Genomic DNA, 15,162 nt, shown 5'->3' on the forward strand with positions numbered 1-15,162 from the left:
GTGAGGCTGACTGGTCTGTAGTTGCCTAGGTCCTCCTTGCCTTTTTTGAAGACTGGAGTGACATTTGCTTTCTTCCAGTCATCAGACACCTCCCCTGTTCTCCATGACTTTTCAAAGATGATGGAGAGAGGGTCAGCAACAGTATCAGCCAGCTCTCTCTGCACTAGTGGATGCACCCCATCAGGGCCCATGTTTGTCTTTAGTTATCTGTAACTGCAACAAGATCATAGCCCTGCGACTGCACCCAGATTTCTAGTTCATCCTGCTTATTTCCCATGCTTCTTGTGTTGGTATACAGACACTTCAGAGACTTAGGAGAGGAATATCTGCTACCATTGTGGGTGTTGCATAATCCACTATCCCCTACAGCCCCCGGGATAGCAGTGGAGCTGGTACCCTGCCTCACAATTATCCCAGGAATGTCCTCATTGAGGCTCGTTTTACCCCCTTCCCCCTTAGAAATTAGTTTAAAGGCATATCAATCAGCCCTGCTAGTTCTTGTCCCAGGATTCTTTTTCCTCTTAAAGACAAGCATTTTTTTTCTATAGTCAGCAGGCCTGGGGTTTTGTGGAGTAGCCCATGATCAAAGAACCCAAAACCCTGCCGTTGGCACCAGTCCCACAGCCAGGCATTAATCTGCTGGATTTTCGTGTTTATTCCATCATTAGGCATAGCTAGTGGAGGGACAGAAGCAAATACTGCTTGTGCTCCTGACCCCTTAACCATTCGTCCCAGGGCTCTGAAGTCCTTCTGCATTGATCTCAGACTTCTTTTTGAAATTTCATCATTGCCTACTTGGAAAACCAACAAGGGGTAGTAGTCAGTTGGGCAGACCAGTCTAGGAAGTTTTCTTACTATGTCCTTCACCCTGGTCCCAGGTAGGGAGTGGATCAGGTCTGCATATAGGACCATCAATGCCCTTCAGAAGTGAGTCCCCAGTGACAAGTACCCGTCATTTCCTCTTAACTGCACAGTAAGTTTGCTCACTCCTAGCCTCTCTGAACCACGTAAACTAGACAAGCTTTCATACCTGCTGTTAGCTGGTTTCACCTGCTGAACATTGTTTTTGGTGAAAACAGGTTCACTAAGAACAGCAAATCTATTATACAGGGGCACCTGAGGGGGTTCCAGCATGCCTCTTTCAAAAAGTCTGTGATATCTAAGTCAAAAGATTACAATATGACAGTGCAGCAGGGTCATGCAACCTAAAGCAAAGTTCCCCAGTGATTTGTTTCATAAGTGTAACCAATTAATTAAACTGCTCCACCCACTATAGTCTATCTTTCAAGAAAAGTAAGCATGTATTTACTTACAGCAAAAGTATTTAACAGTCCTGTGACTTACCTCAGAAAGATCATTCCCATTCGAGATATTGTAGCAGGAGAGGCACAGCTAAGGTCATGAGTTTCAAATATGAAGTTGACATTTGAGCCAAACTGAATCCTTTCTCCACTAGGCATAGTCAACAGTCTGTTGTCATCCAACACAGAATTCAAAGACTCGATCCACTCAGGGTCAATATCACCATCACAAATTATCCATGAAGTAATATCTATTTCCAAACACAAAATTATCAAACTCAAGGAAAATGCTTAAAGAATATCACCCCTCAATATTTTCATACTATTTAATACTTGTCTTTCATTATGACCTAAATATAAGCTTTATGAAGGTATTTTTTACATGCTTTATCTTCTGCTGCCTATTTCTACAGTCTTATAACAAAACATGTAAAGTATCTATCAATGCTATTTACTATGATTGTCACACAAAGGTTTTTTACCTTATGCTATCCACAAATAACAACATAATGTGAAGATATAACTGAAAACAAACAATTTGAGTCATTGAAGCATCATGATGGGTAATTCCCTCACACACATACCTCGGGGTTCTCGTACCACTTGTCGAGCACTATTTGTAAGCACACCATCAGACCATTCTCTGGTATCCATGTCAATATGGCCTAGGAAGCGGTGTCGAGGCATAGCTTTGGGATTCATTGTGTACTGTTTCACTACTTTGCCAGTTTTACCAAGTGCTGCCTTTAACATCCGCCAAAGCGTTGATTTACCTCCACCACTTGGACCTACAATAACTACACCCATTCGTTGACATAGCTGTTCATATAATTCCAAAGCTTTCTTGATCTAGGTAACAAAAGAGAGAATGGACATGTGAAATTGTAAAGCTAAACCATGGTCATTTTTTAATGCTTTTCCAATTTAGCTTGTATGCAGTCACTTTGTTTCTGTAAGTTTATCTTTTTAAGCAATAGACATTGGCAGAAGTAACTAAAATTATGAATATAAAGAAACTTATTTTGCATGGTAGAAGCATTTCACTAAATTACAACTACAAAAATATCAGCCCTCTTTGGACATATTTTTACTCAGCAATTAATGAACCTTTAGTCTCATAACTTCATGGAGTCACCATCACTGGAGGTGTTTAGGAAGAGACTGGATGGGGTGCTTGGTGCCATGGTTTAGTTGATTAGATGGTGTTGGATGATAGGTTGGACTCGATGATCTCAAAGATCTCTTCCAACCTGGTTAATTTTATTCTATTTCTATTCTATTCTATTCTATTTCTATTTCTATTCTATTTCTATTCTATTCTATTCATCCAGCTCTAAAACAAATAACTGTAAAGACACAGAAATGCTTGATAAGATCAAAGGCTTATGCATAAAATTCTTTTACTGTTCAAAACAGTCAATGATGTTTGTAAATGGCTTAAAGAAAGCCATGTCACATGTTCACATCTTAATTTGTGTTGCACTAGTTGTCTTTCAAACAGATAACTGATCTACCATGCTTCAAACACACACATCTACTTTTTACATACATTTACATGTATGTATTATCTAACTATTATCTAACTATCAGTTCTCACTTTTTATAAAAAATCACAGGATCACATAATGACAGGTTGGAAGGGACCCCAAGGATCATCTGGTCCAACCTTCCCAGGTTATGGTGTATATATATATATAGTACATATAGAGTTGGCCCAGCACCCGGTCAAGCCAAGAAAAAGATTTCTTTCAAATGAGCATAAAGTTTATCAGTTCTAATTCAAAATAACTTGAATCTTTTTGCTGCTGCAGTTATGTTTACCTGGCTGCCTATAATTTCCAAGTTTGCTTCTTCAAAGACTTGCTGCAAAGCTATAGTTAACTCAGCATACTCCACGTCTTTAAAGTCAATTCCAGGAAACACATCTTTAACCAGCGCATCAAAACGTGCACAGTCTGCAAAGGTGAGCTTTGACATGGTATTGAGGCGCAGAGCTTGAACCACCATGTGGCTTTCATTAACTGCAAAAAAAGGTAAACAAGCCAGATCAGTTTAAGCTGTTTGTTGAGTTTATTTGCCTTCAGCACTTCAGTTCATACTGCTAAGATGTTGAAGGTGGAATCATAACGCAGACTACATTCCAGTTCGTGTACTTCTCTACTTGGAAGTTAGACTACTGCCTTACTGTAAGAAATATCTTAATCTTCTCAAGCTAAGAGATGAAAATAAAAAAACAAACCAAAGAAAAATTTCTGTATTGAAATCATACATTAAATCCATCTATCCTACCTTTCACAGGCTTAACAAAAGTTGTATTTTAAACCAGACCAAATAAACTTCAGCAAACTTCACATATCTAAACATAGAAGGAAGAGTTACAGGAATGTGCCCTAAAACACATTGCTGGTAATCCTTCTTTGGCAGATCCACAATTAAGCCAATTACAAAGTCCTTAAAGTTGTCAGATGTCAAAGTTTGTAAACCAAGGCTGCCTCTGAAAACTTTCACATACAGGCTCTTTAAGTAATTAAGCAGCAACAATTCTGTCCTGAAGATGTGAAATATTCTTTCATCCCACACTCTTAATTCCAACTCATTTAACATCTAAACAACAATCATCTGAAAAATCTCTTCTAAAAAACAGTAACCCACACTAGTCCAACATATTTCTATCATTTCTATGTGTCCTTATAGTTAGGCTGTATGTTGGGAAGAAGCTCTTCATAAAAAGAGTGATTGGCCATTGGAATAGGCTGCCCAGGGACGTGGTGGAGTCACCATCACTGGAGGTGTTTAGGAAGAGACTGGATGGGGTGCTTAGTGCCATGGTTTAGTTGATTAGATGGTGTTGGGTGACAGGTTGGACTCAATGATCTCAAAGGTCTTTTCCAACCTGGTTAATTCTAGTCTAGTCTAGTCTAGTCTACCCTCTTTCTACCAATCTGAATCTTACTCCACAAGACCACTTTAGCAGTTCTCAAATAAAATCAAAATGGCCTGATGACTGATGAATAATGACAGCATCAGAAGTTCAACTGTCCTGTCCTAAGCCAAGTGAAAACAACTGTCTTTGACAATCACTCAAAATCATCCCAGAATGAAGCCCCATATCCATGTTCTTATCATAAAGAAAGTTCAATCTAGAATATGACAACAGTCTTTTGTCACCTTCTAATGAAGGACTTCAACAAATATCCCAGTGAATGAGAATGCTGTAGTGAAATGCTACCTGTACAATATCCTAAGTAGTCAAGAGTTTAGCATAATGAACCTTACTTTCTTGCATTGCTTCACTTTTCTTCATCTGATGAAGAAGACTGCCACAGCCTCTCAAAACAGTCTTCAGTGCTCGTAAACCCCAATCATAGTGCTGCTGTGGTGTCAGAAGCTCCCTACATTTAAAAACAGCAATACTGTTATAAGCTTTAGGTGATAGTGCCTGAAAAATTTATTTGGCTAATGAATAGGCTTATAAAATGGGTCTGGGCAAGAGAGTCACTGATTAGTATCTTCAGCATCACTTCAAATACATTTTAGAGACATAAGCAATTGACAGTCTGAAATTTTCAGATGGAGTACATTGAACAGCTACTAATTATTGTCCCTCAAGGCACTAATTAAAACCTCTGTATTTTGTTCTTTCTAGACACTCTTATAATCAAGTAGTCATTCCCATTTCAACAACTTCAAGAGTCTAATTTCAACACAATGCTTGAGAACACCCATATGCTCACATTACTATTTAGTGAGTGCAGTAGGGGAGCAGTACATTGCCACCTTGAGATTATAACTGTATTGGAGATATTTTCACACTGAACCACCCATTATATTGGGATATTTTAATAGGTATTTATTTAATTAGTATCTACAGAGATTTGCATGGTATACCATTCAGATTTAAGAGCTGTACTGAATGTTCAGATGACTTCAAACCTGAGGTTTTATGTCTAGTTTTGATTCTGACACACAGGTTTCTCCAATATCCAAGGCATAAAATACTACACAAAATTAACAGTGTACTTGTAGATTGTATCCCTACAGTCATGCTTTGCATAGACCAGATGGAGACAAAGCAAGATGACAGTGAGATAGCCACAAAGATCAAAGATAAAATAAAAGCAGGAGGGAAGAGAATTAGAAAGTAACACAACTGGGGTAAAAAATAAAATAAATTAAGAAATAGACAAAGAAAGCAAACAAACTTACCTTGCTAGATTAAAAATAGCCACTAATTTTCTACCAAGTATCTTAGCTTCTTTAAAGCCTTCCGAATACAAAATCACTTCTGCAATGAGCTCATTGTCTGGATGAGTCATAGCAACTGGCCTGAAAAGTTGTTTGAGGTTATCAGGCAGTTTTTGTCTTCCACCATAACCTTTTCCAGCAGGATTCAAAGTGATAAAAATCCCAGAATTATGATCCATTTCAACCTAGTGTGAGAAGTGCAGAGTAATAGTACATTGTCATATGAAACAGTACTGAGAACTGTTGAGTGGACTGCATTTATTTACAGAAGTCAGTTTTGAGGTTTGACCCAGAGTTGTTTATAGACTGCTTTTATAAGAAGAAAATCGGGAAGTTTTTGCTGTACCTTTTTGCCAAGCATCTCACATACAGGACTATGTTTCTTCAGTGCATGTTGAATTGTCTGAATCTGCATGGACACTGCAGACAATACAGCTTCCTCAAGTCTATTGAATTCATCAAAACAGCCCCAGGCACCACACTTCACTAAGCCCACAAATATGCGCCCCATCGACTTCACATCAATACCCTTAAAGTAAAGAGAATGGTATCAAAATTCAAATAAAGAAAATAATGCAAGACTTGTCTTCTCAACTGTAAAAAATGCCACTGGAAACATCCAAACATTTCTAATGGAAGCTCACAAATTATCAAAAATATTTCTAGAATATAGAATCATAGAAGCAGTAAGGGTGGAAAAGACGTCAGAGAGGGGAGGTTTAGGCTGGATGTTAGGAAGAAGTTCTTCACAGAAAGAGTGATTGGCCATTGGAATGGGCTGCCCAGGGAGGTGGTGGAGTCACCATCACTGGAGGTGTTTAGGAAGAGACTGGATGGGGTTCTTGGTGCCATGGTTTAGTTAATTAGATGATGTCAGAGGATAGGTTGGACTCGATGATCTCAAAGGTCTTTTCCAACCTGGTTAATTTTATTCTATTCTATTCTATCAAGTCCAACCTATCACCCAACACCTCATGACTAACTAAACCATGGCATATAGTATGGTTGTATGAAGTATGAGCACAGACACTCATTTACTGAACTACATAGAACCATATTTACCTCATCACAATTAAAGACTAATACTTGTCTTCCAAGAAGTCCACCCAAGGCCTTTACTGATTCTGTCTTTCCAGTTCCAGCTGGACCATAGGGATTACCTCCAAGGCCCATCTTCATAGCCTGAGTAAGAGTTAGGTAACACTTATCTGTCAACGGTGTATAAACAAGCTTAGGGGAGTTACCCTGCAGAAAAAAAGAACATACAAATTATTTTGAGTGGTGGACAGAAATTATTGTCAATGCAATTTCATTTGTTAAGTCATGATGGTCAAGGTTAACATCTCATTAAGTATATGAAATTGTTTACAGGTACAAATTTTTCTGATTTTATATCAAATGACAAAGCTTTTTCTTTTTGGAATTAAGAAAACTGGTTAAATGGAAATGTACTTTGATACACAAAAGTAGCAAGCACACTAGAAAATATTTATAGGACAGGGTAACTGATTTCCATGCAGCTTATATTTACCCCACCAGTATCAAGAATGAAAATTATTACCCTGTCTTTCAGTATTTTCTGAGAAACAGTGTGGCAGTTTTAGGCTATGCTTTCAAAATTTAGCTGCAGATTTTGAGCAGAAAAGTAGAAAAATATAAATAAATCACTACTGGGTGTAAAAAGGAAAACCAAAGATTATTCTAAACAAATTCACTGGGTGGAAGTCTGGGGTAAAAAGAAGCTGCATCGACATTTGTGGAGGGTTGAGAGAGGGCTTAGCTCTCCCTCCTCCACAGAGTAAGAAACCACAGCTAACTCAGTCGAAGAGCAAAAGCTATATATTTACAAGCATATATGGAAAGCAGGTTATATATAACACAATATATACAGGTATTTACAATATATACACAGAAATACACAGCAAAGACAAATAACACAACAAAAATCCCTCCCTCAGGGAGGGATCCCCTCTTTGGAACCCCCTCTCTCCCCCCCTTACCTCCCTTTTTCCCCAAAAAGGGGTTAGAGAGAGAGAAAGGCAAGTTACTAAGGAAAAGAGTTGTTAGCAAGCTTCAAAAGCCCATGCAGGATTAGTGTTTGCTTATCTGAAGGCCAAGTCCAGCAGTTCGCAGAAGAAGCAGGCAGGGAGAACAGGCTGAAACACCAAACTCCCCCAACTCCCAAACCGAACTGAACTGAGGAAAAAAAAAATTTTCCAACCGCTTCACAATCTAAAGCTGAATTTTTGTTTATCAACCAATGAAATTCGTTTAGAATATCAGAATGTTTTGGTTCTAGTACCAAAAACATTAGCCAGTGTGTTCCAGCAGTGTTTGTTCTTAAAGGCACAGCCTCAAACGACCACAGTCCACCCCTTTCTAAACAATTTCATTGGCTGTTCGTACTGTCCATCCAATCCAGAACAATATTTACAGTTCGTAAGTTAAGTTCATCGTCCATTCCGGCTATACTCAGATGTAGATGATTCAGAAGTCCAAGAAAATCCAAAATCAAGAAAATGGAAAACAGTTTGTCTCTCCGCAGACGAAGCGAAGAAAAAGGGAAACAGGGACTCAGGGACTTTCAGTTGACTCAGGGCTCTCAGGGTTCTCAGGGTTCGTGCACCGTAGATTCCTCAGGGACTCTTTCCTTTGGACGCGCTGTAGCTGTACAACATTCTGAAATTAAACTCTCTCAGCTAAAGTTAAATCTCTTTGTGGAATACACTGAATTTCACCATTCTCTTGCATTACCCAATAAGTGTGACCCGGACCTTCTGCTGAAACCACCCCTCGGACAGGTTTAGCCTCTCCTGAGGGCGAAAATACCCAAATAGTTTTACCTAACAGATTCTTTTCCCTAACAACAGGAACTCTATCACCTTCTACTTTCTGTAGCAGATCAGAATGTGCAGGTACAGCTCGGTTCACTGAACCTCTACTGTTCACCAGCCAGGTTGCTTGTGCTAAATGTTTCTCCCAGTTTTTCAAAGATCCACCTCCCATGGCTTTGAGAGTGGTCTTCAACAAACCGTTGTAGCGTTCAATCTTCCCTGCAGCTGGTGCATAGTAAGGAATATGGAAAATCCACTCAATACCGTGCTCTTTTGCCCAGCTCTTTACAAGGTTGTTCTTGAAGTGAGTTCCGTTGTCTGACTCAATCCTCTCTGGAGTTCCGTGTCTCCACAGGATCTGTCTCTCCAGACCGAGAATGGTGTTGCGTGCAGTTGCATGTGGGACTGCGTAAGTTTCCAGCCATCCAGTGTTTGCCTCTACCATAGTAAGCACGTACTGTTTACCAGAACGAGAACGTGGTAGAGTGATGTAGTCAATCTGCCAAGCTTCACCATACCTGTATTTGGACCATCTGTCACCATACCACAAGGGCTTAATTCGCTTTGCCTGCTTAATAGCAGCACAAATGTCACAGTCATGGATGACTTGTGTGATGGCATCCATGGAAATGTCTATGGATCTGTCACGAGCCCATTGGTATGTTGCATCTCTGCCTTGATGTCCTGACGAATCGTGAGCCCACCGAGCTAAGAATATCTCACCTCGGTGTTTCCAGTCGAGATCAAGTTCAGAGTCCTTGTCTACTTGAGAAACTCTTGCAGCTAGATCTGCCTGATGGTTGTGCTGCTGTTCCTCAGTAGCTTTGCTCTTGGGAATGTGAGCATCAATGTGTCTCACTTTCACTGGAATTCTCTCGATTCGATCAGCAATGTCTTGCCACAGTTCAGCTGCCCAGATGGGTTTTCCTTTCCTCTGCCAGCCATTCTTTTTCCAGTTCTTTAGCCAACCCCATAGAGCATTGGCTACCATCCATGAGTCGGTGTAGAGATAAAGCTTTGGCCATCTCTCACGTTCAGCCACGTCGAGAGCTAGCTGGACAGCTTTTACCTCTGCAAACTGACTGGATTCTCCTTCTCCATCCTTCGCCTCTGCAACTCGGCGTGTTGGACTCCACACGGCAGACTTCCACCTTCGCTTGTTCCCGACGAGACAACAGGAACCGTCTGTGAACAAAGCATATTTCTTTTCATCATCAGAAAGGTCATTGTAAGGAGGAGCTTCCTCAGCACGAGTTACTCTCTCCTCTGGAGGTTTAGTACAGTTGGTACCTTCAGGCCAACTCGAGATCACCTCCACCAGACCAGGTCTTTCAAGATTTCCCATTCGAGCTCTCTGTGTTATCAGGGCCATCCACTTAGACCAGGTGGAATCTGTGGCATGATGTGGTGTGGAACCTTTGCTTTTGAACATCCAATTCAAAACTGGCAATCTGGGAGCTAAGAGAAGTTGTGACTCAGTTCCAATTACTTCAGAAGCTGCTTTCACTCCTTCATAGGCAGCTAGAATCTCTTTCTCTGTTGGAGTGTAATTAGCCTCTGAACCTCTGTAACCTCGACTCCAGAAACCAAGAGGTTGTCCACGTGTCTCACCTGGAGCTTTTTGCCACAAGCACCAGGTTGGACCATTGTCACCTGCAGCCGTGTACAAAATGTTCTTAATGTCTGGACCATCTCGCACAGGTCCCAGACCCACTGCTTGGACTACTTCTTGCTTTATCTGGTCAAAGGCTGCTTGTTGTTCAGGTCCCCAGTGGAAACTGTTCCTCTTTCGAGTCACATCATACAGAGGTTTCACAATCTGACTGTATCCAGGAATGTGTAGTCTCCAAAATCCCACTATCCCCAAGAAACGTAGAGTTTCTTGCTTGTTCGTGGGATTTGCCATGGTAGAGACTCTATTTACCACATCCACTGGAATGTGTCGGCGTCCATCCTGCCACTGCACTCCCAGAAACTGGATCTCTGTGGTAGGACCTTTCACTTTGTCTCTCTTGATGGCAAAACCTGCATTCAGGAGAATGTCCATGATTTTGTTACCTTTCTCGAAGACTTCCTCAGCAGTTTTACCCCAGACGATGATATCATCGATGAACTGGATGTGTTCTGGAGCACCACCTTCCTCCAGAGCATCATGGATTACTGCATGACAGATGCTGGAGCTGTGGATCCAGCCCATTGGCAGTCTGTTGAAAGTGTACTGGATTCCTCTCCAGGTGAAAGCAAACTGAGGCCTGCATTCCTCTGCTATGGGAATAGAGAAGAAGGCATTAGCAATGTCTATGGTAGCATACCATTTGGCCTCTTTGGATTCCAGCTCATACTGGAGTTCCATCATGTCTGGTACTGCTGCACTCATAGGCGGAGTTACTTCATTCAGGGCTCGGTAGTCCACTGTCAGACGCCAGTCTCCATTCGGCTTTCGCACAGGCCACACTGGACTGTTGAAAGGTGAATGAGTTTTGCTGATGACTTTCTGACTCTCCAACTGACGAATCAGATTCTGAATGGGCAACAAAGAGTCACGGTTGGTTCTGTATTGTCTGTGATGCACAGTCCGAGAAGCAACCGGCAACTTAATGTCCTGAATCTTGTGTTGTCCCACAACTGCAGATTCATCAGAAAGCTCAGGTCTAGCAGACAGCTTCAGTTTTTGTCCATCAATTTCTACAGAAGCTACTCCAAAAGCCCATTTGTAACCTTTAGGGTCTTTGAAATGCCCTTCTCTCAGAAAATCAATTCCCAAAATACAAGGTGCATCAGGTCCGGTCACAACTGTATGCTTTTTCCATTGTTTACCAGTTAAGCTTATATTAACCTCCACTTTACTTAACTCTTGAGATCCACCAGTGACTCCCAGAATAGTTATGGACTCTGATCCCTGATAATTTGATGGCAATATGGTGCACTGAGCTCCTGTGTCAACCAAGGCCCTGTACTTCTGAAAGTGTGAAGTGCCAGGCCACTGGATGTACACATCCCAATAGATTCTGTTATCTGTATTACCCCTCTCCTCCCCCTGGCGGGAGGCAGGGCACCCCTAGTTATGGGGAACATGTCCACAGGTGCAACGAGCACACTGTGCAGTGTTAGAACTGGAGCCACTGTTGGAGCTACTAGAGTTGTCCTGGGGAACTGTAGAAGTAACAGCTACCCTTCTGGTATTGCTACCTCGGGTTCTGCCACTTTGCAGTTCTCTCAGTCTCCTGAAAAGATTAGAAGTTGGTTGACCATCCCACCTGTTCATGTTCTCACCAAACTGATCACGCAGGGTAATCCAAATAGTCCTACGTGACTGCCTTGGTGGTCTGTTTTGGTTTGATCTGTTTTGGAATGACCTCCTTGGAGGATGTCTGTTCCTCACAGATGAAACCTGTACCCACCTGGAGGAAGAATTGGAATCATCTCTTTGTGCCAATTGGGAGATGGTGTTTTTAAATTCATCCTTCAGCTCTTTCATGCAATTCTCCAGTTTTCCAGACAGAGTTTCAATGGCTGAAACCAAAGAAACACGTGTCATGCTATCATCCAATTGTCTCAATTGATCAGTGAATTGGCCAACCGTAAGAGGAGCTCCACCATAATTTCTTGCTACAATTCTGCTTGCCAGAATGTTTGCATAATTAGAAGGAGCAAGCTTGATGAGCTTTTTAGTAAGACCATTTCCTACAGGAACATCATCAGGATTCAGAGATTCATGTTCACCATAGAGTACCTCTCTAACAGCAAATTCTCTCAGACGCTTAATTCCCTCATCTATGGTAGTCCAGGGCTTAGGATTCCATGGAAGATCATCTCGGGAAGGGTATCTCATGAGAACCGCCATTAGAAGGCGTATCCACAGATTAACCTTACCGAGAGCCTTGCCTAGATGTCTATCTATTCCATTATCCTTCGAGAGAGTTCCTAGCTGGGCTGCTGACTTGTCTCCAACCATTAGAGCTGGAGCACCTGTATCATAACATCTACCAAGCCAAGCGAGAACTGGCTCCTTATCTGCTCTGAGATAGTCTTTTCTCACATTTCTAAGCTCCTCACGTGGTGAAGAGCAGTCGGTTATGTCATCTTGTTCTTGCTCCTCTGCCTCCTGTTCCTCAACTTGTGGTCCCAACAACCTCTCAAAGATCCCTTTAAGCTGAGAAGCACCACCACTAGCTGCTGTCCTACCAAGAGATGCATCTCGATCCTCTGATGATCTCAATAACTCAGCTATATTTTTAAGACAGATTTTCTCTTCCTCCCCAGCAGAAGAACCTTGCTGTGCATCCCCGTCAGCTCCTGAATCAGCTTTAGTCTTACCCTTCCTTGTTGTTAAAACTGCTACTTGCTTTACTGGAGCTGTGTTTGGGTTTCCAGCTGCCTTATTATCAGAAGCTGATAAGCTTTGAGACAGATTAGCTGCTTTGGAGGACGCTTCCGCTCCTGCCATGGAAGAAGGAGGAAATGACTTTGCCTCGTTAATGGTGGCTGCCTGGGACACAGGAGCCGCCATGTTTGGGGCTACTGTAGCCCCTGGCTGCTTGCCAGAATCATCACCATTGCTATTCAGAGCTGCCTTGCCGATTGACTTTTTAGCTTTATCTTTAACTGACACAGATTCTCCATTATCATCCTCACTGGATGTTCCTGAAACAGAGCTAGGGTGGCGTTTTCGTCTCTTAACCCTCCGTTTTATAACAAAACATGCCTTGGACACTTTTTTCTCCCGGTACAGTGCTACCAACAAATACACATTAATTATCATCATCAGCAGGACTACACACATCAAGAAAATCAGCTTTGGATCCCAGCCATCACTTAAAATTACCCTTTCACCGAGCGGAATCTTAAACTCTTTTATCTCAATAGGGAGTGTGCTAGATGTAACATTCCTGTACTTTTTAACATAAAAGAATTCCAGGCACTGATCATACAGAAGCCGAATCTTGTACTTAAACCACAAATATAATTTTTGCATTATATATTTACCTATCTTATCGATAATCATACCCAGGCAATACTTGTAGATCAATACACCAAAGACCGAGAAGAACAGACGCTCAAAAAGCCAAAACACCTTCATGTTTGCTCGTTCGACTTAAGCAAGCAATAAATCAAACTAATTTGTCACCAAGCCCCACGTTGGGCGCCAATAAATGTGGAGGGTTGAGAGAGGGCTTAGCTCTCCCTCCTCCACAGAGTAAGAAACCACAGCTAACTCAGTCGAAGAGCAAAAGCTATATATTTACAAGCATATATGGAAAGCAGGTTATATATAACACAATATATACAGGTATTTACAATATATACACAGAAATACACAGCAAAGACAAATAACACAACAAAAATCCCTCCCTCAGGGAGGGATCCCCTCTTTGGAACCCCCTCTCTCCCCCCCTTACCTCCCTTTTTCCCCAAAAAGGGGTTAGAGAGAGAGAAAGGCAAGTTACTAAGGAAAAGAGTTGTTAGCAAGCTTCAAAAGCCCATGCAGGATTAGTGTTTGCTTATCTGAAGGCCAAGTCCAGCAGTTCGCAGAAGAAGCAGGCAGGGAGAACAGGCTGAAACACCAAACTCCCCCAACTCCCAAACCGAACTGAACTGAGGAAAAAAAAAATTTTCCAACCGCTTCACAATCTAAAGCTGAATTTTTGTTTATCAACCAATGAAATTCGTTTAGAATATCAGAATGTTTTGGTTCTAGTACCAAAAACATTAGCCAGTGTGTTCCAGCAGTGTTTGTTCTTAAAGGCACAGCCTCAAACGACCACAACATTCTATTCCCATTCCTTTCTTTTCTCTTCTTGGCTTGTTCTGCTTCACTCAGGAGATAAAAACACTTCTGTCTGGCCTTGTGAAGATAAGCTAACCTTTTTTTCCCTCAACTCCTGTCTTTTCTCTCTCTAGTACAAAGGGGAGAAGGGAGGAGGTTTGGGGGGGCAGTGGAGCAGCTTCCCTGGTCTCTTTTGGAGACCAGGGAGGTTTCTGTGTTGTTTGCTAATAGTCAATATCTGTATAATGTTGTAAATACTGTATATTTTGTACATATTCATTGCATTCCATTGTAGAGTGTAGGTTTTGCTTGTAAATACAGCTTCCATTTGTTTCCAAATGAGTTAGTCTGTGGTGAGTTAATGCTGGGGGGAACCTTCAACCCACCACAAACAGCATGCCAAAGACAATGCAGTTGGGAGGCAACCAGGAGACGTGCGAAATGAGAAAGTTATGGGTGGGTTATAAAACCCACAAGGTAAAACTTAAAAGTACCACACCTGATATTCATAAGTATATTGGAGTTCAGCATCTACCATCTGAATGTAACATTTTTGGTCTTTCATATAAAATCTCAGCTGCTTCTTCCAAGCCCAGTCTTCAACACTGTGAACCTCAGCTTGATTCAGCTGCTTCACAATATCAATGTTATGAATGATATCAAGAATCAGAGCTTTAAGCTTGAGCTCCAGAACTCCTGATTCTGCAAATAACCACACACACACACAAAAAAGAGAGAAAGATCACAACAGTGTAATAAGGAGGATACATTACCCATTCTCAGGTTCATTGTGTTGCTTTCTATTACCAACAGAATTTGTCCAGATTTTGCTTATAAATAGAAATATTTATTATCTAAAGCAAGCAGCATGAGTCCCTGACTGTAAATTATGTAGCTTCAATCACTTACAAGTGATGTTGTCTGCCTCTGTGCCCAAGAGGGAGAGAGACAGAGGCTTTTCTAGAAAGCAACCTATTCCAGGAACATTTACATTTAAGTCCACTTCAGTAGTCAG

At 41.4% G+C, this 15,162-nt stretch overlaps 1 protein-coding gene across 1 annotated transcript in view; it reads right to left on the reverse strand.

Moving 5' to 3' along the window:
- The window catches only part of DYNC2H1 (dynein cytoplasmic 2 heavy chain 1), a 180,336-nt gene that overhangs the window by 130,927 nt on the left and 34,247 nt on the right, over positions 1-15,162 (reverse strand). Inside the window, exons 32-39 of the mRNA XM_009896774.2 lie at positions 14,647-14,849; positions 6,609-6,791; positions 5,893-6,075; positions 5,508-5,731; positions 4,578-4,693; positions 3,123-3,322; positions 1,886-2,150; positions 1,345-1,552 (exon numbers count right to left, since the gene is read on the reverse strand). Of these exons, the coding sequence (XP_009895076.2) occupies positions 1,345-1,552; positions 1,886-2,150; positions 3,123-3,322; positions 4,578-4,693; positions 5,508-5,731; positions 5,893-6,075; positions 6,609-6,791; positions 14,647-14,849 (1,582 nt within the window). The remainder of the gene's footprint in view (positions 1-1,344; positions 1,553-1,885; positions 2,151-3,122; positions 3,323-4,577; positions 4,694-5,507; positions 5,732-5,892; positions 6,076-6,608; positions 6,792-14,646; positions 14,850-15,162) is intronic.

Source organism: Dryobates pubescens, chromosome 10 (genome assembly GCF_014839835.1).
Source record: "Dryobates pubescens isolate bDryPub1 chromosome 10, bDryPub1.pri, whole genome shotgun sequence".
NCBI classification, from domain to species: Eukaryota; Metazoa; Chordata; class Aves; order Piciformes; family Picidae; genus Dryobates; species Dryobates pubescens.